Source organism: Protobothrops mucrosquamatus, unplaced genomic scaffold (genome assembly GCF_001527695.2).
Source record: "Protobothrops mucrosquamatus isolate PMUCROS unplaced genomic scaffold, P.Mucros_1.0 scaffold1415, whole genome shotgun sequence".
NCBI classification, from domain to species: domain Eukaryota; kingdom Metazoa; phylum Chordata; class Lepidosauria; order Squamata; family Viperidae; genus Protobothrops; species Protobothrops mucrosquamatus.
The window spans coordinates 41,692-42,799 of NW_015387600.1; the positions used below are offsets into that span (position 1 = coordinate 41,692).

At 34.8% G+C, this 1,108-nt stretch overlaps 1 protein-coding gene across 2 annotated transcripts in view; it reads left to right on the forward strand.

Annotated features, from left to right (window-relative positions):
• TRPC1 (transient receptor potential cation channel subfamily C member 1) overlaps positions 1-704 on the forward strand; it is a 17,183-nt gene extending 16,479 nt beyond the window's left edge. For both annotated transcript variants that reach the window (XM_015821873.1, XM_015821874.1), the window contains one exon: positions 477-704. In XM_015821873.1, coding sequence (XP_015677359.1) covers positions 477-704 — 228 coding nt within the window. The remainder of the gene's footprint in view (positions 1-476) is intronic.
• Positions 705-1,108: the final 404 nt, after the last annotated feature.

Here is a 1,108-nt window from a genome sequence, read left to right on the forward strand (position 1 = left end):
TTGCTAGCATGGTAGCTCCTGCACAATTTTGAAAGTTTGAACAATATGCATGTTCTATCCATATACTGCCTGAGTTCAATAAGTTGGCATTATCTGCAAATATAAATAGGGATAAAATGATTTGTGTGACCCAAACTTTATAGTATGTTTGCTATAGGCATTAAAAACATTAAAAACCAACCAAATTAGTCAAAAGTTCTCATTAATCCAGAGGAAATGGTTAAATGATAAATCAGAGGTTGCAACTGAGTTATTTGTTTGATGCAACTGCTGACAAGTCTTATACGGCATCATTTGCCTTGCAGTTTATTCATGGAATTTGTGACATTTTGGAGGAGTGTTATTTGGGTGGTTAGCCTGTAGTAATGACGGAGTTCGATTTCATGATATTTTGAGTATCTCAAGAATTTAGTTTAATATTCAGTTCTAAAATGATTTCACACAAATTTATCTAATTTGTCATTATTTATTTAAAGGAGTGGAGAAATTTGAAGCAAAAGAGAGATGAAAATTACCAAAAGGTGATGTGTTGTTTAGTCCATCGTTACTTGACTTCCATGAGACAGAGAATGCAAAGCACTGATCAGGCAACAGTAGAAAACCTGAATGAACTCAGACAAGATTTATCCAAATTCCGAAATGAAATGAGAGACTTGCTTGGTTTTCGAACATCAAAATATGCCATATTTTATCAAAGAAACTAATTTTCAAACTTTTCTAATGATTCAACTCAGGCACTTATATTTGCAGTGTACTCAAAAGCAGTAATTTTATTAATATACTTTTAAAATGCAATGGAAAAACTGTTGCCAGATTCTGTGGTGAAACAGTAACTGGTGATTTTGAATTAATGTGAAGCTTCTGATGTATATAATTTGTAAACAAATTTATAATTTGTTTTATGGACTACCCAAGATCCATAGGGAAGGCATTCTCCTCTGCCCTATTGTCTCATTCAGAGGCACCAACCTCGGAACTGGCCACATGGCTGAGTAACCGGATCAGCCATTTTGTGAGTAACAGCACAACTACCATAAAATCGGCAGAAGAGTTCCTTGAAAGGATTAGACCCCTAAGAGTGGAGGATGATGAGATGATGGTGTCCTCT